At 36.3% G+C, this 26,474-nt stretch overlaps 2 protein-coding genes across 2 annotated transcripts; both read right to left on the bottom strand.

Moving 5' to 3' along the window:
* Window positions 1-1,525: 1,525 nt before the first annotated feature.
* LOC126791191 (lysine histidine transporter 1-like) lies at window positions 1,526-8,305 on the bottom strand. The gene is made up of 2 exons (XM_050517605.1): window positions 8,273-8,305; window positions 1,526-2,806 (listed from the first exon to the last, which is right to left on the bottom strand). The coding sequence occupies exon 2, from the start codon at window positions 2,717-2,719 to the stop codon at window positions 1,526-1,528; it is 1,194 nt and encodes a 397-aa protein (XP_050373562.1). The 5' UTR covers window positions 2,720-2,806; window positions 8,273-8,305.
* On the bottom strand, window positions 6,910-21,168 carry LOC126792218 (uncharacterized). The gene is given in 9 exon segments (XM_050518683.1): window positions 6,910-7,048; window positions 9,815-9,907; window positions 10,441-10,557; window positions 11,039-11,216; window positions 12,661-12,746; window positions 13,897-13,937; window positions 14,500-14,511; window positions 14,514-14,618; window positions 21,057-21,168. Coding segments are annotated over 9 exon segments (879 nt in total). The 3' UTR covers window positions 6,910-6,913.
* Between the last annotated feature and the right edge of the window lie 5,306 nt (window positions 21,169-26,474).

The following is a 26,474-nucleotide window of genomic DNA, read 5'->3' on the forward strand; positions in this document are numbered from 1 at the left end:
TTCCACTTTTCCCAAATGAAAGTCCAACTTCAGTTCCACCCGAATATCAAAATCCCTACATATTTATTTGAAATAAAAACACCAAACCCAAATTTGCAAATCAAAAGCCAAAAATAAAAACAAACAAATTAGAAGCAAACTCAGAACCCAATCCGCGAACGACCCAACATCATTTAGCTGAAGAACACCAATCCTCCTCCACTCTCCACAACCCTCTCTAACCTTTTTTTTGTTAGGAATGTCGTCGCCCTGTCTATAAAAAGAAAGAGAAAACTCAATCGATTGCACCCGAAAATTCAAACCGAAGTAAAACAAAGAATAAAGAGACATAAACCTTTCAAAATCACAAATTCTGAAACATACTGATCTCGCAACTTCAAGAACTCTTTCGCCAAATCAAAAACAACTAACATCAAATTGTAAATAGATGAGACCTCGGAGGCAATCGAAGCAAGCAACCTAACCGGCTTCGTCTGCAGAGGAGAAAGAAAACAAATGAACGAAGGAAGACCGAATGGATTTGAGATTTTTGGATGGTGAATGAAACCGAGAATGATCGAGTGAACCAAATATTAGGGGGGATAAAAACCGGGCGGCGAGGGGAGGCCACATGTGTCAACCTCACACGCTATGGAAATTAGGTAAATAGATAGAACATTAGGGTCATTCCCAACTAAGTCTTAGCAACAGTAACCTCACCCACCGACCTTCAGCGTGGTGAGTATGTAGGTAAACACTGATCTCACTCTCAAATAGAGATAAACAGACATAGGAAAGGAGGCCCGATAAGTGACACTAAAATCTTAACGTGAAGGAAGAAGAAAGTGTCAACTGCCAACCCAAATTGGTTTTGGGTTACAACATAACTCGCCCCAGGTATGTTACTGTTCACTTCCATGTACTTTTGCGCCACTGTTTAAAATGTCAGTGGCTTATAATATATAGTAAATTAGCTTTAAGTTGTCTTTTACTTGTTATATAAGGAGATGTTAGTGTTATTCCCTTTCAAGTTAGGAGGGACAAGCCAGATAATAAATTAATTAAATACAATGTCATATAATTCATCAACGACTCAATTATCAATGTACTTGAGGCATGAATGTGATGGATGCATGCCACCCATATTTCTCAATACTGTAACTTGATATTTTGAACAAGGAATGATTTACCATTCATTCATGCAATTCCCTAGCTGGCTTTTGAAATATTTACTGGACATTGATTCTTGTAGGAGACAAACACAGTAATTATATATGCAGGAATTGGATTGCACACTAATTAATTTGAAAAATATAAGTAAAATAAATTTAGGGTTTTCTTGACAATTCAATTCAGACAACTTGGAATTTTCACCGTCAACATTAGGAGAGGTGATATACTACATTGTTACATATCTACAGCTAACAAGTAATAGAAATTTAAAAAGCTGATCGACTAATTAAACTAAACTAAGCAGGTCCTATTATTACTTTATTGGATCAAATTTCGAACTCAATTAGTTCTCTCCAATTTAATCTGATATCTTTCAAGAGAAGAATTTGAAACCCTTGGCTTGAAGTATGATATTCCTCAATGCACCAATAGGAGCTAAAACCATCAGTAACACTCCGAGTATAATGCAGAACCAATTTACAAACCAGGATAGACTAAACCTCTTAGGTTTGTTGAGGATGAGCCACATGATGCAAGGAATAAAGTATGTTGTTGGAGCAAAAGCAAATCCTCCAAAGAAACTGAGAAGCCCGCCGAAGAAAGGGAACACGATTCCGATGAGCATGGTAAATGCAACAATTAACATTCGTGTTACAGCGCGAAGAAAATAAGATGGTTTGAACTTCATCTGTTTCACCAGACCTGCTTCTATTGCGTCGAACGCTGGCATTGCATAGACCTGATAACTTCCAATAACATGAATAAGAACAAAGGCATTAGCAATGACAATGAGCCATTTAGGTTTCTCCAATGATAACAGGATGTTATCCTGAACAGTGTTTCCGAACACCCAATAACCGATGAAAGCAACTGGGAAATAGCACAAAGCCACAACTATGTAAGCAAGTATCACACCCTTCCACATTGGTTTTTTGGAAGGCTTTTCAGGTGTAGATGGAATGGATGCTTGAATCTCCAAAACCACATTATGACCAGCGAAAGCAAACGCTACATCTCCCAAAGCACTAAAGAAGTTGAACACATTCCCAGTGGTGGTTGAAGCCCTGGGGCCATACTGCACCGCTGGTTGAACCCCTTTGTGTAGTGAAGCTCCACAAGCAATTGTAGAGTAGCTCAAGGACATGACAGCTGCAACAAGAGAAATACCAGCAATGGAATTCAAGCTGGGGAACTGAGAGAGGCCTAAGTGGATTGAGGCAAAGCCAATGATGAAGTAGGTGGTTTTGGTTGGTTTTCCAAGGGACAAACTATCATAAATCTTCTGCATTGATTTGCCACCGGTGATCATATAGACAATGCACGTACCGATTTGCACCATTAGTTGTTGGGGAACCACAATCCAAAGCCCTAGCTTCTCTCCAAAGGCATGCTGACCTAACTCATGGTACCTATCGAACCTCTTCCCTTGTACCGACTCATGCATCTCTACCATCTGCCATAAGGTGTATAGGGTGATAATGAATGAAAGGACCATCACAGTGATTCCAGGTCCCCATCCGAGTTGAGACATGGCATAAGGAAGACCAAGCACACCAGCACCAACCATGGCGGTGACATTGTGAACAGCCGAGTACCACCAGGTTGCATTCCTGTTACTTGTGATTGGAAGCCAATCGTTCAGAATCTTCTCCTCCTGATCGGTACCTTTTTCTTCAAGATCCATCTCTCGCTTCAATGAGTTAAAAAATACGAGTTTTCGGACACAAGACGTACAAGTTCTCTTGCTTTGATTATATATAAGACATATATAAGAAGTACGTACGTTGCCGAATTAATATGTAATTAGTAGGACATGGAGTACAACTAGGATACTAATTTTCCTCCCGATATGACTTTGAAGTTTTTTTCCGAAATTGGCATGGATACTAAGTTGGACACCCTATGATTTTGAGCTTGTTTCCTTATTCAACTTGGATCGTTAGGCTTCTGTAGCTGTAATTAAGGATGGCCCTCAGTTGGTTTTCCTTCGTTTATTAATTACTTGATATTATTTCAATGGTTGTGATATACGAGTGATGACTATCCAGGCAGAGGTTCCAGAAAAAATATGGTCCGGTCTGTGCTTCATACGTACCTTCTTTCACCGGCTTCCTCTTATTCTTTTTCATTTTTCTTCTGGACAAGCACGGATGAAATCATAAAATTACTTGATTCTGATCTAGCTTTACATACATTACTATTTTTATCCAATAACAAAATATACTGAATGTACAGTCATTCATTTACAATAAATTTGCTTCTCCTAGTATGATATTTTGATTATTGTTACCTTGCCAATGGTAAAGATAATTTTTTTTCAGGTGGGTGATCTATGTGTCACTGAGAATGAGAAACTCTCAAGAGAGGTGGAGAGCTTTGCTAGGGCTTCCTCCAGCAAATTTGGACAGGTGTCACTGAAAATGAGAAACTCTCAAGAGAGGTGGAGAGCTTTGCTAGGGCTTCCATCGGCAAATTTGGATAGACTGGATCAGATGCTCTCTCTGGCCACCGTGAAGACATCAACGTTTGTTTTTTACGCATACGGGTACAAAATATGAACCGCTTCACTGTATATAGTAATGACCATTTATTAAAAACTAGGTAATGTGCGCGCGCGTTACTGCAAGATTTGTTGGTTGATTAATTTAGTTGTAGTTGTGTTCAGTAATTAGGTTGTTGTGAACTTGTGAAAAATAAAAATCACAAATGCTAAATCTTGACGTGAACTTCAATTACATATCGACATGTCTACTTCTTATTGTTGCAGAGTTATGTATGTATATTAGTATATTGAAGTGAAGCTGTCATAGAAGCAATATATATAAAAACAATAGTCTTACTACAACACTATATCCCTAACTACGCCTAAATCAATCTCACTCCCCTACTTTTTACACCCATTAGTTTTCATCAAGATCTGAAGAGGTCACATTATGCATCAAAGCATTTAGAGACCAAGACGAAGAATTATAGAGAAAGAGGAAGTGAAAGCAAGAAAAGCTTGATTACATAAAGAAACAAAAAATTGAAACTCTAATTACTGCTATTAAAATTCGTGCTTGATTTTAATTCATTGGAATCAGTGCTGTGTCAGTATTAATCACAGGTTCACAACAAAGTTTAGCCTTCTTTTATAAATCATAAGTGTCTTCGTGATTAGATCATTTAGATGTAATACTGCAAGGCTCGGTCATTTTGTTTTGCTCATACATTTACGGATTCGTCTATGGTGCAGCGCTGCATACTATACATACCGAATCGGACGGTAGATAGAGTGTGTCTTAAAATGCACGTGGGGTCCGTGGAGTGTATAAATGGTGAATTAGAGATATGTATGGTATGTAGCGCTGCACCATAGAATTTCTCATACATTTACATGACAAACACAGATTTAATTAACTAACAAAAACTACCTCTACTGATAGAGTGAATACGATGATTCAATTGAGAGAGAGAGGACAAATTCGGCAATACACTGTTCATAATATGAATAGTGCAAGCCAAATTAATATATAGTAAATGATAATATTGCCAGTACAACGCATGGTGGTTTGGAGACTTCTTGGCGGCAGCGATGGGCATCTTCTCAACATACCAAATCTTGGTGGCGGACTGGATTTCAAGGCGGAGACGGCGGATGGGGACTCTTTCCGAGTGGTAGGCTAGGGATTTGGTTACTAGGCGAGGCCGTGACGGCGTACAATGACGATGGGCCGCCAATCTACGGCGACATGACGGTAGATTTTTATGTTGGGCCTCTGATTGGCTCTCAGCTTCATGATCTTTGGGCCTGGGTCTTGTATTGGGCTTGGGTTTCCAGCCCAGATGAGGTATCTATTTTACTTGCTTTATTTATTTATGTGTTTTGCTATCTGGGGCTTCATCTATTTGATCCCATATCACCCTTGTGGTGCATTTTTATCCATATGTGGATCATTTTACTGGCTTCGTCCAAAACTAGAGGACTCGGTTCCTCATACCGATGTCATTTTACTACTATTATCGGAAAGTTGGTCACTCATTACCAAAACAAACCCATAACTATCATTGTACATTTTCATGTGCTATTGTGTGTCTTGATGCTTAAAGTGCAGTTTAATACTTATCGTTTGGATTATGGGTGCTTAGGCATGAGTTTATTACCCCTCCCCCCCCCCCCAATTTTCTTTGATACTGGTTCTTGGTTAGTGTGTTTAAGATGGAATATGATTTTCTTGACTATTGCATGGTCTTTCACATTGAGAAGAAGTATGTTGATTCTATTAACAATGCAGTGGTGAATGAGGATTTTGAAAATTTATCAAATCGTAGAGTTAAATTTAGTTAGTTTATACTTGTGTATTTTATTTGAGGGGTAAGACTCATTATTGTTTGAGATTTTTTATTATAATATTCTTATTTATTTAATTAACAAACTCAAGTCCCCCATACTCCAGTTCCTGGATCCGCCACTGAGAATGCCCCAGCTTTAATGGCAAAAATGGCATCCTTTTTTTTTTACAGGAACTTTCTTTCTAATTTCTACCCATCCGGTTCATTCATACAATGGCAATAGAACAATTATTTTATAACTCAGGTATATAGTGAAGTCAGATTCTTTATTCATAGAATTCTGATAGTTGAGCTGGTGATGCACTTGTTAGAGAAAACAGTGATATATTGCGTATATAATTTAATAACCTGAATTATAAATAATTATAAAGCAGAAGTTAAACATGTAACTCTAAAACGAACAACACGAAAAGAAATTCAACCAAAATACCGAACGATTGGTGATGGAATAACTAGTTGAGACGTGTGTGATACCACACTGTCCTTAAGACGTTTACGCCTCCTCTACCGGTGCAAGGATGCTCTGCGCTTGTCTCCCAGGATATAACGACTAAACAATTCTAGGAAGTTGCACTACTAACTAGAACCTTTAACGAACTCGAAAGGTACCTCTTTCTATCACCAGAGAACAGCTAAGAACTTTGAGAGTGGGAGAGCAGATGTGTTTCGAATGGATGATTTACAAAGAAATGATGGTGGCTATTTATACAGTGAGGATTTGCAATCAGCAATGAATAAGATGGTTGTTATAGAAATCAAAAGATCATAACATATATGAGTTATGAGTTACATATGTTACAAGCACTGATTTCAATCTTTTATAATTCTCCATAACACAGTTGTTACAAAAGAAGAATCTGAACAGTCAAGAGAATTTGAAACATCCAAAACGAATTTTCGGAAATGCAAAAAGAATCTGCGTTCCGACCCTCAATTCGGTGTTGCATTCATGTCCGCAGGTCGCACGGGTTTCCCTTGTGACCTGAGATTTGCACCCCCCATGCGCGTGCGCGAGAGAGTATAAAGGGGCTTACACACTTTACAATTCATACACAATGGATTCTATATAAAGTCATTTCAACACTTCTCTTTTCCAATGTGGGACAACCACATTTCACTCATTTTAAGTAGCCATCTTTGAGTGACAATTTTTTATTCACCCACAAACCAAATTACACAAACAAACATATGATCTTGTAGCCCTCATTATGGAGAACTCAAATCTATGTTCATCTTTGATTAATTATAAGTTTAACTTAATTTAATTAATCAAATAAAATTTAGTTTTAAATGATTTATTAACCATTTTTCTAACCGCACCATGTATAGTTTTAATACCCAGATTTAGCAAGAAAAAAAGTAAGCTAACTTCATATTCAGATTCAGCTACTTTCTTGGATTTGAAGAAGTCACTATATATACCAGCCTTCTATGAAGTATTATGTGTTGGCACACTCAAATAGAATTTCGTATTTTTGAAGTCATCCAAAAGTGGATTGTATCCGCCTTTAGTTCTTGTCCTTGAGGACAACCCAAATTCTTCCATGAATGAAGATGTATCAAGCTACAACATAAGCAAGTTTGATTAGCCAAAAGTGCAGAGTATTTGACATTCCAAACTAATATCTGAACTAGCCCTATATTTACTGATTCTACCATATCTCTCTTTTTATTTGTTCACATTTATGGACAATGAAAATTGAAACATAAGATCTCAGGACCTAGTGTCACAATCCCGAAATTTTGAGTGATAAACTCAAAATTTGAAGCCATGAAAAACTCTAAAACAATCTCAAATAAATTGAAATCATCTCATAGTCATAGTGTATCGTAACTGAGTTCATAGTACATCTCAGTCGATTTGATTATTACAAAACCAGTTATAATTCAAACATTATATTAAATGGAAATGTAAAATCCTCTCAATCCTCATCACAAAATAGAAATAATGAAACTTCGAAATCTCCAGAGTAGCCCTCTAATTCTGCAAATCCACACCTGCATAACTATCCCCTACACCATCGAATAGGTGCACCGGGATTGTAAACACAAACTCGGTAAGCTTTGCAGCTCGTATGAGTAAATCAACAGTATAACACGCATAATATACAAGAGAAAATACTGAAAACATTTAATTATAAATGCACTCATAAGTCACAGGACGGCTCATCTGAATGCCCAATAATATCTGAAAAATATAAGTGCTTATGAGACATTGGGCAACCCATATGTTTACCCAAATTACATTTATAATATGGGTACTCATGAGACATAGGTACTCATCTGTTACCCCTCATGCAGTATGCCATCAGACATTGGGCAACCCATATGTTACCCAATATCACAAAAATATGAGTACTCATGAGACCCAGGTAACCCATCTGTTACCCCTCATGTAGTACACCGAAAGACAGACTAGAGCTCTAACTAAATCGTAACTGTCACCAAGCCACGGCTAGGTTCTGATACTGCCAACACGTCTGAAGACAGAAAACGTTTTAACATGACTCAAAGTTAAAACCATGTACAATACAATCCTCACATGTATTGTACAAAACCAAGCGTCTCAAGCTCAATAAAATAAATATTGGTGCTATAAATAAACTCAATTGAAAATATGAATATGATAGTATATAATATAGCAACTCATATATATGTATCGTACTAGATCATATACATATCATAGTTCAGTCTTTTAAATAAAGTGTAATTGTGAATCACCGCCAAGGGTAAACTCGTCATAGTGAGATTTACTCACCTTATTTTCTTGAGTGTAATTCCACAATACCGATAGCGAATCCTTCACTTGTTTTGTCGATGACCTAGTTGTATAATAAAGTGCTTAGAAATATTACGTAAAACCTCAAATGCCGAATCAGTACTATTGTTTACTGTTCAACAATTTACAGTTTTTACATAATTACTGTTCATGTACATATTGTTTTACATATTATTGTACACCAATGTACTATTTCATTGTAATTACTGTTTCAGTAAATACTAATTACCGATTTACTATTTAGAAAAGTACTTTTATAATTACTGTACGTAAATTACTTTTACATTATTACTGTACAGAAAGTACTTTTTACATTTAATGTACATAATTACTTTTTACAATTACTGTACAGAAATTACTTTTTACAAAATTTACTGTTCGGAATCACTGTTCACGCACGTGGGGTTCACGCGCCACCTCCGGCGACCGCGCATAGCGCTCACACGCCACTCACAGCATCAGCGCGTGGCTTGCCGACCACTGCCCAAAACTCTCTCATTTCTTCTCCTCCTCCCTTCCATGGCCTAATGCCGTCTCCCTGCACCTCCACAACCACCCACGCGCCGCCACAGATGGCGACATGCGCCACTCCAACTACTCCGCCCAAAATTTCACAAAATCACAAACACTCAACATGAAAGATGAAGAACATGCAGAGCTGATCACAACCATACCTTCGTTGCAACCCAGATCGCCGGGGATTGGCCCGAAAGTTTCGGAATTCCCAAGCTCACCTCTGACGCTAAAACCTTTGATTTGAGCTCCAATTTCGTGCTACAGTCCACCCAAGGGTCGATTTGCAAAGATATATGGCTTCAATCACCGACGGTGAAGTTTTTCAGAAATCACTGCTTGTCGGCGAGGGAGAACGCGTCTCGCCTGGGGGTTGGAGAAATCGAGCTTGCGGCGGACTTGGAACCGGCGGTGAGAGCCATGCCAGCCGGAGGCGCGAGATCGGCGAAGGATTTTTTTTTGAGATGGGGGTCGAGGTCGAGGTCGAGGTCGAGAGAGAGAGAGAGAGAGAGAGAGAGAGAGATAAATTTCTGTTTTTGGAAACTAGGGTTTCCAAAAATCTCCTTTATACAATTTTCAAAATCGGAAACCAACTTCCGTCGTTAATAACTTTTGCATACGACGTCTGATTAAGGTGCGTGACGTGTCCACAAAATCGCATCGACGACCTCTACAACTTTTGTGAAGGAAGTTTTCAGAGACGAACGACGGAGTAAAAGTCGACTCCCGTGTCGCGGAAACGTAACGTTTTTAACTTGTAATTTCCGAAGTCGGTTTTTGTTTCGTTTGACATCGACGAAAAAACGAAAAATGCGATTTATTCAATTCTCATGTTAAATGACTTACAAGAATGTTTACAACGCAAACCCAAAAAATCGGGGTATTACACCTAGTGTGCATTTAGACAACAAATAAGTCGTACCGTAAAGGGGAAAACCTGATTACTCCGAAAATCCCTCTAAAAAACATTATGTTTAACAAGTCACTAGAAACTGTAATGTATCTAAGGTCACTAAAAACAAATAGAACTTAACTCACTATAATTGTCCGCCTCTTCTTTCCTTCTTTCGATGAATCATCTTTTTGCAGCTTCTTCCATCCAGAACAGTAATCATCAATATCAGCCTCCCCCTGCAAACAAAACCAAAACCAAAACCATACAACCCTTCACTTCGACAAAGTTGCTTTTAAGACTTCAATAATTTAAGTAATAGTCATTACAAATTAACAATTTTGAGGAGCAGATCAAAATACTGAATTGACGTTAGCACAGCTTCGAAATGAATCTTAGACTACAACAGCCCGCCAGTCTAGAATAATAGACTACAACAGCCTGCCTTTCCGACATTCTTTCGATTAAATATTTATAAATTATTCTAAAACAAAATTAGAATAACAAATTAATCTGCTTAAACAATGATTATGCATCTTTATCATAATAGCAATGCAAATTAAACAAATTAATTTATACTAGTACAGAATGCATCAACATAACACCCAAGATTATGTTGTCATACTTCCAGTGATGCACATACTTGGTAAATTACACAGAGGAAATAAATTAAATAAATAAAGCATAAAACACCTTCGTTGAAGAGAAATTAAAAGAGAAGGGGGTATTATTATGTAGAAGAGAAATTAAAAGAGAAGTCATACGGTCATACCTTCGTTGAAACCAATGGAGCTCTTTCACCAAGTATTTTCACGTCAGGTAGGTAACTAAAGTCTGAAGCAATCAAAGACATCTTTGGTAGGGCTCCATGTAACACTTCAAGTAGTTTCTGGATGTTCAAAAACAAGACTATTGCATGATTTAATTTGTTAAAAGAACAATATATATATATAGGGTTAGAGAGCGGACGTCCGCAGTGCACTAAAAGTGCGGACGTTGCAGCTTTTAGCGACTGGCAACGCAAAACGACGGCGCAGAAGGTGCCGACCGTGCTCCTCCCTCCCAGCGCTACTGTCTGTGCTGGCCGGAGCTCCAATCCATTGCCTGCCCACAGTTGTCGAAATCTGTAAATTTTCAAAAATTTCAAGTTTATGGAAAATTTACAGATTCTAGCCACCGTGAGCCGACAATGAAGCTCTGACCGACACATACATGAGCATCAAGAGGGAGAGCACAGATGACATTATCTGCATTATCGTTGTGCATCGCCGGTCACTAGAGTCGTGAACGTCCGCATTTGCAAAAGTCTGCTCTCGATTCTCTGTTTATATATACATATATTAAAACAAATAAACAAAGACATTCTTTACCGAGCAACCACTTGGTAGCCAACTTCTTCGAGGTTTTGGGAAAACGTTTGACCAGACACTATTTGCTTTAAATAATGCACTGCTTTGAGAATCTCGTTCTTTATCGAAGTCAATGATCTTGATGCATTTCCTAATGATTGAGTCTTGCAATGGCTTGTACACTTCAGATAGTGTTTCCCTATCAATTATCAACAACAAAAATTTAATCAGAGAAATCAACATAATTATCACACAGTTTTCAACAGAAGCTCGGTGGAACAATAAAGTCGATCCAGGTTGAGGTTCTCCTTAACTTATTTCACAATAAATATAGGTTTAAATAAGTTACGTCATCTCTAACCCTAACACGTAAATAAATTTGTCGCACATTCATGTTTTTCCCACCTAATGCCCACCTCTTAATAAGAAACCACATGTCAATTCCTAATCTACAATCTAACTAAGATTAACTATTTTATATTTTACTTTAATTTTTTTATTTCCTCTAATTCTGATTAAACAATTAACTCAAATCAAATTAGAATGTAGTAATATCCAAATTAAATCAATCTCCCTATCTAAGACTCCTCGTATTCTCTAGATATGTATCCCATATAAACTTTTGAATTTTTTTATCTAGTTCAATGATTAGTTATGCACCATATGCTTTTATATAAGTGCAATGTTCTTTTGTGATATCCCTTAGTACATGACACGACAAGCATCCACATTCTCATTATATTAGTAACATTAGTTAAGCTTTTGCTCTCATCGTTCACAAAAAATTCTTCCACATCGAGTTTTTCATATTAATTAGAAGAATGAAATTATTGTTTAAAAGAAAAAGAGAGAATAGATTGAATAGTTATTATCATATTAATTAGAAGAATAAAATTAATTGTTTAATTAAAATTAAAAGAAATAAAAACTAAAATATAAAATAATTAACCTTAGTTAGATTGTAGATTAGACATGTGACATCTTATTAGGAGATGAGCATGAGGTGGACATAACATGGGTGGTGACGAATTTGCTCCACCCCAACACAATATGAGTGAGATAGATATGGCAAGCCGCGATCAGCAGCACACTTTGACCATAACTTATTACTTAAACTGAATTTTTTTCAAAACAATAAAAAGAGGAAAAGAAATGGGGGAAAAAAAGGTGATTCAGTCCAAAATTAGACCGAAATCAGTGATAGCAAGACCAACTAGCATCCAATATGACCTAATCAAAACAGTTTCAACAAAAGGTTGATGCCCCTTGGTTTATCATAGAGAAGATGATATCAATTGGAATTGGAGAAAGAAAATGATGGTGGACAAAATGAAAACTGTAATTGTAACGGGTTTAAACCTTAAAGGACACTTGATGCCTTTTTCTATCTACCATCCCAGAAGATCGATTAATATAGCTGGAAATTAAATTCAATACTTTTACAAGTTCGCACCAACCAAATAGCGATACTCATGGGAACATAGTCCATAGTCCTTTACAAAATAGTTAGTTTGACTAATTGATCGATCTGATATAAATTTATTTTCCCAAGTATTCCACAATTTCATATGCAAATACAGCATCGATCGACAATAAGCTGCAATATTGCATTTTATGGATAGAGCATCGACAATGTTGCTTACCCATCTTGGTTCTCCACCCAAACTTCCTTCCATGGTGAAACTTGATTTTCAGAATATATGAGATCATGTGGAAGATTATCAAGTACCTGAAAGGATAAGAGACGAATTTTACCCTTAGAACACATGGAAAATATATGAATAGTGTTAAAAATAAAGGCAAAAATCTGGATAGTCCCTAAGGTTTGCAACCTTGATCTATTTAGTCTTTCAACTTCAGTTGTGATCTATAAAGTCCTTAAATTTTCAAAACTTAACCTAAACAGTCTAAACCGTTAATTCTCCATTAACTCTCCGTTATTTTTTAACCAAAGTACTGATATACCCTTTTTTTACTTACACTCTTAAAACTCAACTAGGGGTAAAATGGTCAAATTATAGTTGATTTAAACAATTAACAGAAAAGACTATTTAGATAAGAAAATGTAAGTTAAGAGACTAAACAGATTATAACAAAAATTAAAGGATTAAACGAATACTGACCTAGGACCCTAGGGACTAAATGAATGTTTTCTCTAAAAATAACAACCTTTTTTGCCTATTGATACTATTCACAATTTATATAATTAATAGAAAGAAAAACAGACAAGACAAAAATTTGTTGCCATCATTACATATCAGCAGCTATTTGTGAAGGCAGTTAAAAATGGACCTATTAAAGAATAGAATGGAACTTAATCCAATGTGACTCTTATAGTTAAGATAATTTATATTTGTTCTGCATATTGTTGCAATAACTAATTTTCCTAACTAATTTTCCTAAGCAATGTTCCGCACAGTGTCGTGAAGCATAAACTTAAGGTTGTTGATCCAAGGTTTTTATGCAGGCAAGTATAATTCTTAAGTTAAGAGATGATCATTGTTATATTCGATCATGGATGGGTTATAAATATTTCTTCAAAACCTATCTTATCACAATTACTTTGGAGTGCAGATGACCCATTGCTTAGGAAGATTAGTCACTGCAAGTTTGAATTCAGAAAAGCTTAAATTTAACTTCCAACTCCAAAATCAAATGGTGAGATGGAGAGGCTCAGATCTTATATTATGTTATGCAAGGACTAGAGCTCCTGATCTGGGAATGCTTACTCTCAATAGACATTTTCTCATTTACTACATCCAAGTTGATCCAACAAAGATGGTAAGAAAAGTAAACTTTGATACATAACTCATTAATCCTAGTAACCAGTAGTCATTAGTATATAGACATAATATTATCAATTAAAGGATAGAATATACATCGAGCATTATTACCCAGCATGGCTCTTGCTGCACATCCCCTATCAAATAAATAAAATCGTAAGAAAACAAGACAATGTCACCAACTGCACTGTGAAATAAATACAAGGAGTTCAACCACCTAGAAATGGAAAAGTACTGAGCTGGGATAATCAAACCCAAATATTAGGCACTTCATGTGAAATGCTAGAGTACTTTATAATTCTGTATTGAGGCAAGGTTTAATTATGCAAGTTTCATCCAGATTTTCTTGCTGTTGCATAAATGTCATAGACAAATCTTATCGAGAAGATAAGTCAACTTTCTAGTAAGCTAGAGCAGTTCTGTATAGGTGTGGTTATATGCCTGTTAGTACTCAAATTTGGGCCTGAGGAGGAACTTTACATCTTGTCCTAGAGATATCACAGTTGCAGAAGGATTCTCATCTGGAAATCCAGGCTTATGAGTGTTAATAATAAGGTTGATACATGATACATCCCTAAGTACACATAAATCTTCAATAAAGATTTGAGTATATTACAAGAAAATATCATATATGAATACAACAAATAGTTTTATACTAGATAAAACATTGATAATATATAAACGGTTAAGATTTCATACCCCATCCCGTTTGTCAGTAGCATCACGACACTCGACTCGGAACTTTGATAAGTGACTATGAACTTCTCTAACAGTTTCTCTTTGTAGCTCAGCCGGTGAGGGACTGATTTCAACTGAGCAATAGTTTGAATGATTGTAATTGTTGTCAGCAGAAATACTCACATACACACAATATGTTCATATCTTGATGAAGACAAGTCACATACACAGACTGAAATGATTAGTCAAGTAGATCCTAAAGCACATTTGCAGAACAAATCAACACAACCAATTTCCAAATGCAATCATCAACATAACTTTACATGCTATCAACACTCAACAGTGAGCACAATTGTGTTAATTATTCATACCTCCGTTGATGAAATAAAATAAAAATAAAGATAGTTAAGCTGATTTAGGTCCACATTCAGCGATCCTATTTAAACAAGAGAGTAAAGTAGCTGCTATGTTTTGGCATTTTATTTAAGGGCATGCATATAAAAGGAGATGGCAGTGAATTGAATACTTAAAAGGTAATATGTAGGTGAGAGAGATGTCATGCGGTTTGTGTTCAAGGATATAATATTGCTCTACCTGATTAGGTGTTTGGTTCTTTATCTACGCACTTCTTTACATTTTGTGAAATCTAGGTTCAAAATTGTTTACACTTGCATGTTAATAACCATATTTGCCAACTTTTAGCAAGATAAGAGAGTTTTCTAGAGGTAAGTTCAATCTTAAGTACTGCGTGTTGGTTTGTTGTTTAAATTAATATATTTTGTATCAAGTATCTTTTGTATTAAGCTCATATTATGACATAACTCTATCAGGTTTAGGAAGTTTGTCTAGCAATATAAATACATGATTTGCCACCAGTTTTGTATATAGAGAGAGAGAGAAAGAAAAAAAGCCACAACTTTGGGGTTAGAAAGAAATAGCCATAGTTTAGGGTTATGTAGAAGTTGTTCTTCTACTTTGTGTTTTCTCTTTGGTGAGTGTATCTGGGTACTATTAAGATATTGAGTTTGAGTGATAAATACCTTGTAATCTCCTTTTGATATTAGTGGAATCTCCTCATTCTTTCTGCCCGTGGATGTAACCTTTTGATTTTGAAATGAACCACGTAAATCTTTCTTTTTCTGTCTATTTATATTTTCTCAATTTTCTGGTACTTCATACTTGTTACACTTCCACGCAACAAGTAGTATCAGAGCTGGTCTCTGTGATCCTGGATTCAATTATGAAGTCTACTTCTTCGGTGATATTTGAGATTGATAAATTTAACGGGAGGAATTATTTAAACCTTTGGTGTTTGAAGATATGAGACTTATTAGTTCAACAAGGGTTATTGAATGCGCTAAAAGGAGTGAATGTTTTGCCAACTACCTTGTTAGATGAAGAAAAAGAAGACATATTAGAATGAGCACATAGTGCAATTTTGTTATGTCTAGCGGATGAGGTTCTACGCGAAGTTGTTGATGAGACGACTACACTTGGATTGTGGCTAAAGCTGGAGAAGTTATATATGACCAAATCTCTTACCAGTCGATTATATTTGAAGCAGCGACTATACACTCTTCACATGTCTGAAGGTACACTTGTTCAAAACCATATTGATGCGTTTAATAAGCTTAATTTAATTTGAGGAATATGGATGTGAAAATTGAAGATGAAGATTAGGCTTTGATACTGCTATGCTCTTTGCCTCATTCTTTTGAGAATTTTGTTGACACCATGCTATATGGAAGAGAGGCTATCTCTTTAGAAGATGTCAAAGTAGCTTTAAGTTCTACATGTTGAAGAAAAAAAAGTGTCAGAGAACTTGAATGATAATCAAGAGTTTAATTTGGCAGTTCGAGGTAGAGAAGAAAAAAAATTCAAGGATTAAGTCTCGAAAGGGTAAATGCAACTATTGTCACAAAGAAGGTCATTGGAAACCTGAATGACCTAAACTAAAAGAGAGAGGTAAGTCTTCTGAAAATTTTGGTGATGATGTGAATTATGTGGATGATGAGTCTACTTTTGATTTTGCCTTATTTGCTGGTGATTATTCCATTGATGGTTAGTTACTTGATTCGGCTTGCTTGCATCATATGTGCTTCAATCGAGATTGGTTTGACACTTATCGTCTTATTGATGGAAGATTTGTCTACATGGGAGATGATTTTCTAATGAAGTTATGGATATTGGATTAGTCCGAATTAAGATGCATGATGGAATTATCAGGACTTTGATTAAGGTTAGACATGTCCGAGATATGAAGAATAATTTGATTTCTTTGGGTACTCTTGACTCACAAGGCTATAAGTTTTCGTCTAAATATGGAGTTTTAAGAGTTAGTAAGGGTTTTGTTGTTGTGGTTAGGGAAAAGTTGATTTGTCCTAAGCACTACGTACTTCAAGGTAGCACAGTTGTTGGTGTTACATGAGTTGCCTCTTCACCAAGTGCATATTTAGATGTTGGTACAAGTGTATTTATATAGGGCCAGTTTGATCAGTTCTGTGGAGATTGGATAGTGAAACACTGCACTATTTTGAAGACACCACGTATGAGAATCGTAAAACATGTTTGTGGATCCATCTTAGGGAAAGTGTTTTATATGCTTTTTAATTTGAATAAGTCTACAAGATTCGGTGCTAACTCTGAAAATTCCTGTTATTTGGTTAATTGGTCTCCATCAACTACATTTTGTTTGAAGACTTCAATTAAGGTATGGTTTGGTACTCATGCTGATTATTCTGATATTAGTTGTTATTTTGGTGTTCATGTGAGTGATGGTGAACTTGAGTTGATGACAAATTTTGGATTCCATGGATTTGTATTTGGAGTGAATAATTAGGGTTTGTGGTGTGTTCGGTCTAAGTCACCTAAATTTGTGAACAGCCAAGTTATGAACTTTGAAGAGTATGTCATGCTATTTGAAGAAATGTCTATTGATGTACGTTATGACCATGGTGTTACTAAGTAGGTAGAGCTTGTTCAAGCTTTTTAAGGCTACACTTTTATTCAGTCTGGTCATGAGGTGTTTGTTTTTGTTGGTGATATTGAAGAGAAGCAAATTTGGCTCTACAATGTTGCTTTGTGTGAAGAAAGTCAATCTCTTCATTGGGATCATCTGGCTTTGATCAAGCTTGTTCCTGTTTGCGAGTTCAAGCTTGGCTTGAGCTTGATTACTATATGTAATTACTACTCTTCAGGGTTTGATGGAGGAAACTTTGTGAGAAGATTTTTACTTTGGAGACTTTGATTAATTTAAGCCAAGGTGGAGATTGTTGGTTTGTTATTTAAATTAATAAACCCATCAATTATCTTTTATTTTATTTTTGTCTGAATATGCATTTAATTAAGGCAAACAAATAAACAACAACTACTCTTAAGCATACTCCAACTCAAAACAAAAAGAGACTAGAGACAAGAAAATATGACCCCAATCAGAAAAGTATTAGTCAACCACTAAAAGAAATTCCCCAAACAAAAATTACTAATTTCTTCTCATACTAAAAAGAAAACCTATAGCAATGGAAAATCGCTCCATCCTTTTCAGAGCTACTATTCGAACCCTTTTCTAGGGTTTGAGAAGGCGGTAACACTTTCCTTTTGGTAGGGCGGTGCTCGTGCGGTTCTAGGAGACGCTCATCCTCAGGTAGAACGTTGTTCGTGGTGTGCGGTTGTGGTGTGCACGCGGCACTCGTGTGATTCTAGGCGGTGCTCGTCCTCTAGTGGATCACAGTTTCGTGGTGCGGGGATGTGGTGTGTGGGCAGCACGGCAACAGAAGTGGCGATGTCCAAGAAGTGCAGAGGTAGAGCAGTTTTGTTTCAACCGAATTTGAGGATTGTTGGTGGCATTGGGGTTTCTCTAATGTTATATTAGCTTGGTGCTTCACGGCTAGGATGCGGCGGCGGCTGTTGTCTATTCTTCCAGTGACAATCATGGCCCTCTGGTCCGGCCGGCCACCAAACTGAAGCGGCGGCAGTTGTCTCCCTGAGAATCATTTGCATATCGGTACTGGTTGGGGGTGAGATGGGAGATTGGGTCTATGGGCTCTCCCTCTTTTGGGTCACGTTTGTGTCACCTGGAAAGGGGGCTTTGGGTGTTTTTTTTCCTCTTTCCTCTCTTATGGGACTGGTATGTAGGTACTTTTAAGGGAGTAATTCCTTGGAAACAAGGGAGGACCTCTATATGTATGTAGTAGGGTTTCACTCGTTCTCTTGGTTTGAAAGGTACACCTTGGATCGCAGGCCTGATGATCAAGTTGCGAGTCCTACCTCATGTATGTATTTGTAGGTTATTGCTTTCTTTAGCTTTTTTAGTTTCATCGAACGGGTTATTGGTTTTATTTCAACTTTTAGTTTTTAGTAGTTGTAGCAATAAAGAGTTTGTTCTAGTATATTGTATTGGAGCTTGCTCCTGCTTGACCTAGAAATACTTGGTTGTTATTAGCTTGAAGCCAAATAAAGCAATTCATTCAGCTTAAAAAATGAACAACAACTACAACTGGAAGAAGAAAAACAACTGACGAAAACTGAAAACAAGAGAACCAACAACTTTCACACCCACACATCAAACACCAAACTCAGGAGGACCACGCAGCCCATCACTCCTTAAAATGTCAACAAGAGAGGAAGGGGGCCTGCCGGTCCAATCAAAAGAGCACTTCCTCCAATTAGCAAACTGAGCAACCACATCCGCAACACTATTTGCAAACCTAGGAATCCAATTCCACACAACTGAGTCAAAAGCCTGGAGCAATTGATTACACTTGGGGATAGAAACGAAAATTCTCCAATTGTAAGGAATACAGCTGTCTCTCAAAGCCTTGATAATGGATTGAGAGTCACTCTCCACAATGATACTTTTCAAATTTAGATGAGACGCCAACTCAAGGCCCTTAATCACCGCATCAGCTTTAGTTTCAATAGTTGAGTTATGCATACCATTTAAACAAGCCCCAACCACAGAGCACCTCGAATGATTTCGGATAATAACACATATCCCACTCTTCCTAGAAAGACTGTCCCTAGAGCCATCAACATTCACTTTGGAGACCCCAATAGGGGGAGTCCACCTAACAGATTCCAAGGGAGGGGAGGGAGGTTATCAATTATCTTTTGTATTTAGCACATATTATGACCTAACCCTATGAGGTTTAGGGAGTTTGTCTAGCAATATAAATACATATTTTGCCACCAGTTTTGTAGAGAGAGAGATAGAGAGAGAGAAGCCATAACTTTGGGGTTAGAAAGAAATAGCCATAGTTTAGGGTTATGTAGAAGTTGTTCTCCTACTTGGTGTTTTCTTTTTTATGAGTGTATTTGGGTGTTATTGAGATATTGAGTTTGAGTAATAAACACCTTGTAATCTCTTTTTGATATTAGTAGAATTTTCTTATTGTTTCTGCCTGTGGATGTAACCATTTGATTTTAGGATGAACCACGTAAACCTTTGTTTTTCTGTCTATTTATATTTTCTCAAGTTTCTGGTACTTAATACTTATTACGCTTATGCACAACACTACGAACTAATCATCTGATTAACTTAATAATTTCAAGAGCCTTCTAGTGTTTGGACACTTTAATCCAAATAGAGAAAAAGTGAGGCTCACCAGAAAAACGCACTTCTTTCAAAAACAAAAGGCACTCGATAGTACACAATTCAGGCTAATAGAAAAACCCAACTACATTGAATCAGTACCTCACATTTGTGTTCAACATGAAATTCTAAAATACTAACAAGCTCTATCATCTGACAATTTAGTTCAGCCAAAAGCACAGATAAAATAGGTGTGTAACAAAATACAATTATATCCTAAGTAGCACGGACACGGACACGAGTGTCCGTATTGGACACGATATGATATGTAGACACGACATATAGAAATATTTTGGACATGGACACGTGGTGGACACGTTAATTAAATATTATTTTTAATATATATATTTATTAAAAAATTAATTTATAAATTTGAAAGTATGTAGATGTATATATATGTCAAAGTGTGAATTAAAATGAAGAAATAATAATTTGTTGGAATGGCTAAGGACTTGATCAGTACCTTGGATAACCAAGGTTCGAATCCCACTACAAGCATTCTTATTTTTATCACGAGTTTCTCTCTTTATATATATTAAAGTGTGCATAAATATAACAAAAACTGAATCTGTTAGAATTGTTGAGAAGTTATTGGGTGCCTTGGATGACCAAGGTCTGGATCTCACCATAAGCACTTTCACTTTTATCATGAGTTGGTGCGTGTCCGCGTGTCCGGGCCGTGTCCGATTCAAATACTCGCGTGTCTATTACGTATTGCAACGTATCCGACCTGTGTTCAAAGTCAGTTCGCGTGTCCGAACGTGTCCGTGTCCGTGTCGGATACGCGACACACGACCCAAATGGCGTGTCCGTGCTTCATAGATTATATCTAAAAGCTCCAAGAACGTGCAATTTACAACATACGCCGCACTAGACAATATATTTGCTAGTCTGATATAATGTCAACAACATGCCTATATTAAAAGTTGTTCAGTGATATAGCTTCTATGAAGAATTATTCAAGTTAAAGTACAGTCAAGGACATACATGTAAGTCATATTGTTGTAAACTCTTGTAGGAGCATTCAACAATATGTAATCCATGATTCCATTTGCACAAGTTCATAATCCACCACCAATTTCATATATTTGAGTGAACATTATAATGGGTTTAGCCTACTTGTATCAAGCACATCAATGTATATGTAACAGGTGGAACAAAACAATTAAAGACATAAGCAAAAAAAAATAAACCACATAGAACCATACACAAAGATTCTTAAAATTGTATACAACAGTGTGTCCTTCCCTTTAACATTCTATACTACAGGTAGTAGTATTAACAATCAAACAATAAATAATAAGATCTAAAATCTAGCATGTCGAAACATTATGGGGGAAAATAAACTCCATAGTGCAAATTTTTTATGGTGAAAACCCACAAAGTCCGGTTAGGCCTTGTCATCCCTTAGCTCCATATTATTGTGTCATCCCTTGGAGTCTACCAAGACGAGTTTAAGTTTAAGGATATTAACAAGGACCATAATGCTTCCTCAAATGGTGAGAGGGTTTTCAAAGTACTTCACCTCCGCATAAGCTTCTTTCAGCGCACCCTCTAGGTAAAGCTTTACTCGATGACCATTAACCTTGAAGGTAGATACATCCCTCAAGTTCTTCAATGTGACCGCACAATAACTAAATACTTCGACAAACTCAAAAGGCCCAATCCATATTGATCTTAGCTTCCCGGGAAACAAACTTAGTTTGGAGTTAAAAAGAAGTACAAGTTTCCTAATCTCCAAGTGTTTGGTCATGATCATTTGGTCATAGAATGTCTTAATCTTTTCTTTGTAAATCTTTGCATTCTCATAGGCATCCATCCGAAGCTCATTTAGCTCACAAAGCTCTAATTTTCGCTCCTCACCACCAGTGGCGGAGCCAGAAATTGAAATCTACTAGTGCACAAAAAAATCGTGGTACTACGGAATTAACGTTTTATATATAGTGTTATTTCAAAAATACTTTAAACATAAGCTATTTGAGCAAATTGCAACTATACATGTTTAGTAAATATGAGTAAAAATATCATGTATTTTATCTTCATTTGTAAAAAAAATGAGGCTTATCTCAAATTTTAAATAAAAAATAAATAGGTATAAGTAAACAATTACAAGAAGAATAAGTTTTATATAAAACCCACAAAAAATTAAAAAAAACAATGCAAATGCCGCCTAAAATATTCGAACAAGAGACCAAGATTTTGCAATTAAGCTGTCTAATGACTAGTCCGCTATGGTAAATAGGAAGCATTGATTATCTAAGACTGCAATCACTACATGTTGCCTATAACTTTACTGGTGCACGTGAGCCACTAGGCACCTAGTATCTCCGCCCCTGCTTACCACACATTCCTATGTCAAAATTTAGGGTTTTCAATGCCCAATAAGCCTTATGCTCCAATTCAACGGCAAATGACAAACTTTCACATACACAAGGCGGTAGGGAGACATTCTAATAGGTGTTTTGAATGCGGTTCGGTGAGCCCATAGAGCATCATCAAGCTTTATTGCCTAATCTTTTCTAGTGGTAGACACAATATTTTCAAGGATGCTTCTTATCTCTCAATTAGATATTTCAACTTGGCCACTTGTTTGGGGTGGTATGGTGTGGCGACTTTGTGCTTAACCTCATACTTGTTCAATAAGACAGCAAATGACTTGTTTACAAAATGAGTATATCGATCACTAATTATGGCTTAGGTGTGCCAAATCTTGTGAAAATGTGCTTCTTAAGGAACTTGAGTACAATCTTGTGGTCATTTGTCTTGGTGGCCACGGCCTCAACTCATTTGTTTACATAATCAACTCCCACAAGAATGTAGAAATAGTCCTATAAACTTGGGAAAGGTCCCATGAAGTCAATGCCTCATACATCAAATATCTCCACTTCAAGAAATATAGTTCAATGGCATTTGGTCTCTTGAGGAAATATTACATACCCTTTCACAACGATCACATGAGCTTACATAGACATGAGCATCTTTAAATAATGAAGGCCACAAAAACCCACAATTAAGTAATTTTTTGGCCGTTTTCTTTTCTCTATGGTGACCGCCACATGCTTGATCATGGCAAAAAGATAAGACACTTTGTATCTCTTCTTCCGGTATGCACCTCATCACCAATTGATCATTGCATTGCTTGAATAAGTATGGATCATCCCAAAAGTAGTGTCTTGCTTCTTTAATGAGTCTCCTCCTTGCTTGGAAATCAAAGGTCTAGGAAAACAATTTCCTCCACTTGCCAAGAAGTTAACCAAATGTGCAAACCAAGGTAGCTTATTCTCAACAATGGAAAACAACCTCTCATTCAGAAATGATTCATTCAAAGACACCCCATTATTTCACTTTAATGAATAAGTCGAGAGAGATGATCCGCTACCAAGTTAACCTTGTCGGGCTTGTCGACAATTTCAATGTCAAACTCTTGAAGAATTAAGATTCAAGAACTTGTTGGTTGCATCATGTAAGATAATTATATGTGATTATGTGTGAAGCTACCTATTCCCAAGTATATGAGGTCAAGTTTTAGTAAGAGAAAATGAAGAATATCATACCTAAGGGATTGAGGGAAACTCAACCCTAACTAGATTTCAGCAAAATAAAAACTACAAAAAGATGCATTTTAACTTTTTACGAATTCACAACCTTAGCCATTTGGAAGCTAAGAGTCATAGAGATGATATTAACAAGTGGTAGTGAATTAGCTTAGTTGATTTTAGAATTAAGATAAGCAAACTAATTCTTACACAAAAACAACAAAGAACTGTAAATGTAGAGATATAATCAAAAGAGGAGTAAAGACTTAGGCATTGCACCTAGTTTTACTCGTGCACAAATGTAACTCAAGATTGATGCATAAACTTGTTTGACAAACTTCCCCTAGTGCTATGGTGAAGCTATCAAGAAGCCAACTAATCATGCAATTTAACAAAGTCTTTTGGAGCAAGTTAAATCACACAACCTTAGTCCCAATTATATTACCTTATAATACAAGTAGACTATGTACCACAAGTCTAACACCCCCTTAGAGTAATTAAACTCATGGCACAAGCATTAAGTTCAAAGTAAAAAGTCCAAGCAACTTAATATTTCCCGTAAGAAACACTAAGCCACTACCTAAAGGCTACTCATGCTCACGGATTCAAGAAGTTGTCAAGTTTAAGTTCTGATTCATTAATTACCTAAACATGTTTCTATGTGACAAAACTAGTTAAAACATTTAGTAAGCATTAAAGTTTATAGGCCTATAGATTCAAACATGTGTCAACACCAATTAAGAATAAATTATATTAATTGCACATGAGTTTGGCTAGTGCTGAGCCTAGTCTTAAATCTAACTACTCACAAGTCATAACCCATTAAATATAATAAACCCTTGAAAATGAAATACATCAAAGGAGAAGTAGAGTAAAGAGAGAAGAAATTACCAAGGGTTTGATACCAATGATACCAAACCGTACATCTAAAGGCTTAACTACCCACAAAAATGTAATAAGAAAGAAAGTGCTTCTAAGTATGGTATTAATGAGTTCTAACAAAAGAAGAACTCCAAGAACATTATACTATATCAACACAATCTAGGAACAAAGAACAATGGTTGAAAATGATTGTGAGTAAAGGATGAAGAGAATGAAATTGGTATCGCTTTGGTAAAACCCCCCACACTATCACAACTCTTTACTCTAACCCATATCTATGAAACACGTTTGTGATTGATCAAATGTGTAAATGATCTATGGTTTTTGGTGAGTACACAAAACACTTTACATTTCTCTCTACACAACTTGATATCTATGACCTAGGCCTAAAAAAACTATGTTAAAACTATGGAAAATATGAAGTTTTAATGGAGTTTGAGTGTGTTAAAAGAGACAACCCATTTTTAGGGAGAGTGAGGGCTATTTAAAGGCCCTATGGTTGTAAATGAATGGTGGAGATGTAATAGAATGAATTGCTAAATGTGGTGGACAAAAGTAGAAGCATAAATAATTGATCTTGTTCTTGAGATGGTTCCCTTCACTTGTCTTCTTCTAATCTGAATTTAAATTTAAATTTAATCCGCAATTCATGAGTCACTAATACTCCATTGACTTGTTGACTTCAACCACCACTATATTCCGGTAACCATCTTGCCATCGCCGGACTTTGACCGACATTGACCGGTTAATTTTGTCCTTTTGTGAATTATGTACATTTGCTTCATTGGCTTAAAACCTTCACTCGAATTTGGAATTTGTGCTATCATCACCATATTGATGTGTCTCCGATCCTTTGCACATTTTTCTAACATGATTAGAAAATGTAATAAGAAGTAGATAAATACACAACAAGATGTAGCAAAAAGAATAAGAATATGGTAATAATTACTAAATTTATATTGACCTAACAAACCCTAGACGACGAAGGCTGGACCACCGCCTTGAGCAAACTTGAATTTTTTCTTGCCATCGGATCCATGCTGATTGGACCCATGTGCCGATCAAACTTGAATTTTTCCTCCCATCTATCAAAAGCAATAGAAGGGTAGGTACAAAGATTATGGGGAAATTGATCAGACTCCCCGCAACTCTCACCACATATTTGATGAAAGAGTGGAGAAGATATTCCCCTTTCAATCATTAGAGTGTCAACATCCCAGATAGGAATATGACCAGTATATAATGATTTTTAAGGAGATTAGTAAGTCAACAGAGCGAATAAGTCCGCTAAGACACACCACATATTTGATGAAAGAGAAAAGAAGATATTCCCCTTTCAGAAAAGTCAAAGGTTGACTTTCCATTGACCAAGTCTTTCATGTTGACTAAGAGTTGACTAAGTTGATTGACTTTGACCAATACTCGACTAGTTCTCAGATGACTCGAAAACAATCCAACTAGTTCTCGGATGACTCGAAAACAATCCAACTAGTTCTCGGATGACTCGAAAACAATCCAACTATAATTATCGAATGATAATAAACATACTTTAGACTTAAGCACACTCCAAATCGTATCAACAATATTATTATTTTACTGACACATTTCTAAGTTAAACGAGTTCTCAATTCCCGAGCCGGGTGAGAATGGACTAACATTTGTCATAACTAAACATTCCATTAATTGTCGTCATTTTAAATAAATTAGGTTTCACTAAGTTACCTTAAGTAAAAATCAAACCGTTAAAAATTATTTAGTAAATAGTAAAAAGGTAGTTGTCTAACACCGTAAAAGTCAAGCCAAACAGTAAAGTAGTAATTTGGAAACAGTGAAACTGTAACTTCTTCCAGGGGCAGAATAGTAATTTCACATTTCAGTAAAAAAATGTAAGTAAATTAGTAAAAACCCATTTTCACCCTTATCTCTCCAATCACAATCCGACCTCCAAAACCATCTCTGATCACCTCTATTACAACAAGCAAACTAAA

Source organism: Argentina anserina, chromosome 4 (genome assembly GCF_933775445.1).
Source record: "Argentina anserina chromosome 4, drPotAnse1.1, whole genome shotgun sequence".
In the NCBI taxonomy this organism is placed as follows: Eukaryota; Viridiplantae; Streptophyta; class Magnoliopsida; order Rosales; family Rosaceae; genus Argentina; species Argentina anserina.